Raw genomic sequence first — 2,389 nt, forward strand, 5'->3', positions numbered from 1 at the left:
GGCCCTTGGTGCATGGCTCCACCTTCTTCTTCTTGCGGGGGGTGTATTTGTACCCCGGGTGGTCCCGGGCGTGCTGCACCCGCAGTCTCTTAGCCTCCTCCCGGTAGGGTCTCCGGTCCTCCTCGGTGAGGCCCCTCCAGACTTCTCCTAACCTCCGGCTGATCTCGGAATTGTGCATTTTGGGGTACTGCGCGGACACCCTCTTCCTCTCCTCGCTGGACCACACCATGAAGGCATTCATGGGGCGCTTCACCGTAGGAGGGCCGGCGCTGGGGGCCTTCTCCTTCTGGGGGCCCTTCTCCTTGGCCTGTTGCGGCTGGGGGCCCTTGTCCTTTTGGGGTTGTGATTCTGGGCCCTTGTCATGGTGGGACTGAGGCTGGAGATCCCCCTCTTGGGGTGCGTCCTGCTGCTGGTCCTTGTCCTGGATGTGTGGGACCCCCAGCTGCATAAAGGGGCCCCTTTCAAGTGGTTTCTGCTGTTGCTGGTCGTTGTCCTGTGGATTCTGGAGGCGTAGGGCCCCTGACTGCATAAAAGAGCCCCTTTCCAGTGGTTTCTGAAGTTGCTGGTCCTTGTTTTGGGGTTGCTGCATATGTGGGGCCCCTTGTAACAAAAAGGGGCCCCTTTCCAGTGGTTTCTGAAGTTGCTGCTCCTTGTCCTGAAGATGCTGCATATGTGGGACCTCCAGCTGCATAAAGGGGCCCCTTTCCAATGGTTTCTTCGGTTGCTGGTCCTTGTCTTGTGGATGCTGAACGTGCGGGGCCCCTGGTTGCATATAGGGGCCTCTTTCCTGTGGCAAGTGCATCTGTGGGCTCCAGTCCTGGTAGGGTTGGCTCAGAGGGGCCTCTAGACGCATCTGCGGGCCCCGGTCCAGTGAGGTCTGGGGCTTTGGCCCTCGATCCTGCGTGTGTGTGGGCCCCGGGGAGGTGTGGGTGCCTCTGTCCTGGCGAGTTGGCAGCTCGGGTCCCCTGTCCCGCTGGGAGCCCCAGTCCTGGTAGGGATGCGGGTCGTGGCCCCCCGGCTGCATGTAAGGGTCCCTTTCATGTTGGCTTTGAAGTTGTGGGCTTGTTTTCTGCAGCTGCAAGCACCAATCCTGGGAAAGCTGACCGTGCGGGGCCCCTGCCTGGATCTGGGGGCCCCTCTCCTGACGCTGCTGCATGTGCATGGCCCCAAGCTGGCCCCGTTGGCCCCTGTCCTTTTGGGAATACAGCTCAGGACTCTCCATCCAGCAGGTGCTCTCTCCTCCTCCTCACTTTCCTCTTTCTTTCCCCCTGAGTGCTTTAAACTCCCCCTTGCCCCCAGGAGCCAACCGGCCAATCACAGCAGAGACCCCACCCACTCCACCCCTTCGACTGGGACCCTTAACCCTCGCTGTGCCTGAGAGCCCCAGACCTCTCACCTGAGGCTCCTTCCGCCCTCCAAACAACACAATGTGCTCAAGTCGCTCATCTCCGAACCCCGGATCAGATTGACGATGGATCCCCCAACAGTCTCCTGTGTGACGCACAATGAATGTCACTCCTGGCTGGGGGAGGGGAACGTGCCTGACGACGAACATTTTTCCGGCGTGCTGGACACCAAAGTCACATGACCGCTTCAATCGTCGCCGCCCTCTTATACCTGCAACATTTTTGACATTTTTGGAACTTTTTGAATCTTTTTGATATTTTGTTTTTCGTTAGCGGCACTTAGACGGGGCGATCGGCGTCGCATGGAGTCGCATGGAGTATGTCTGAAGCTAAACATTGATCTTTAGGGAGCTGGGCCCCCGTTGGGTGACGCAGCTTCGCCGAGCGCTCCTGGGTAGGTGACGACTTGTGGCGCTGCCTACATGGGGCTCCCTCTGTTGTTACTCCCCCATAAAAAAGGGGGCGGCGGTCTGCGTGTCGGTTGGATAGTGAACAGGCGTGTGCTCCCTCTTTACATTGGCGTGTTGTGCGGCGTTACACGGGCGTGTTGTCACGTGTCGCCGCGCGTTTCCCAGTTTATCATAATACCGGATTATATGGCGCCAGCCGTTGCCGTAGCGCTTTCAGTATTTGGGGTGCATGGAGTTTACAGCCTCCGCGTCTTCTTACTACCTGTTGCCGTGCCAAAGATACGCACATTTCACGCGTCTGGATGCGTCGCCGTTGATTTCTACGCGCCGCCCAACGCACTAAAACGCAGAAAAATGGAGGCGATTTATTTTCTGGGCCGACGTCATTCTTATGATGGGGAAGTCGGACGCGTGCGTTTACCGCGTTCCATCGTCTGCGTGCGTTTACCGCGTTCCATCCTCTGCGATAAAACGGGACGGTCCGTGGGGACCCGCAAAGTCCCGGGAGAGACGCAAATGAGGAACTGACAATTGGCGCAGCTTCGGGGGAGGGGCGACGATATGTATTACGAC

The 2,389-nt window shown here is 58.5% G+C and overlaps 1 protein-coding gene across 1 annotated transcript in view; it reads right to left on the reverse strand.

Annotated features, from left to right (window-relative positions):
- Nucleotides 1–831, reverse strand: part of LOC108803145 (transcription factor SOX-6-like) — a 1,359-nt gene extending 528 nt beyond the window's left edge. The window contains exon 1 of the mRNA XM_018574983.1: nucleotides 4–831. Within this exon, the coding sequence (XP_018430485.1) occupies nucleotides 4–802 (799 nt within the window). The 5' untranslated portion in view covers nucleotides 803–831. The remainder of the gene's footprint in view (nucleotides 1–3) is intronic.
- Between the last annotated feature and the right edge of the window lie 1,558 nt (nucleotides 832–2,389).

Source organism: Nanorana parkeri, unplaced genomic scaffold (genome assembly GCF_000935625.1).
Source record: "Nanorana parkeri isolate BGI_ZX_2015 unplaced genomic scaffold, ASM93562v1 scaffold3440, whole genome shotgun sequence".
NCBI lineage: Eukaryota > Metazoa > Chordata > Amphibia > Anura > Dicroglossidae > Nanorana > Nanorana parkeri.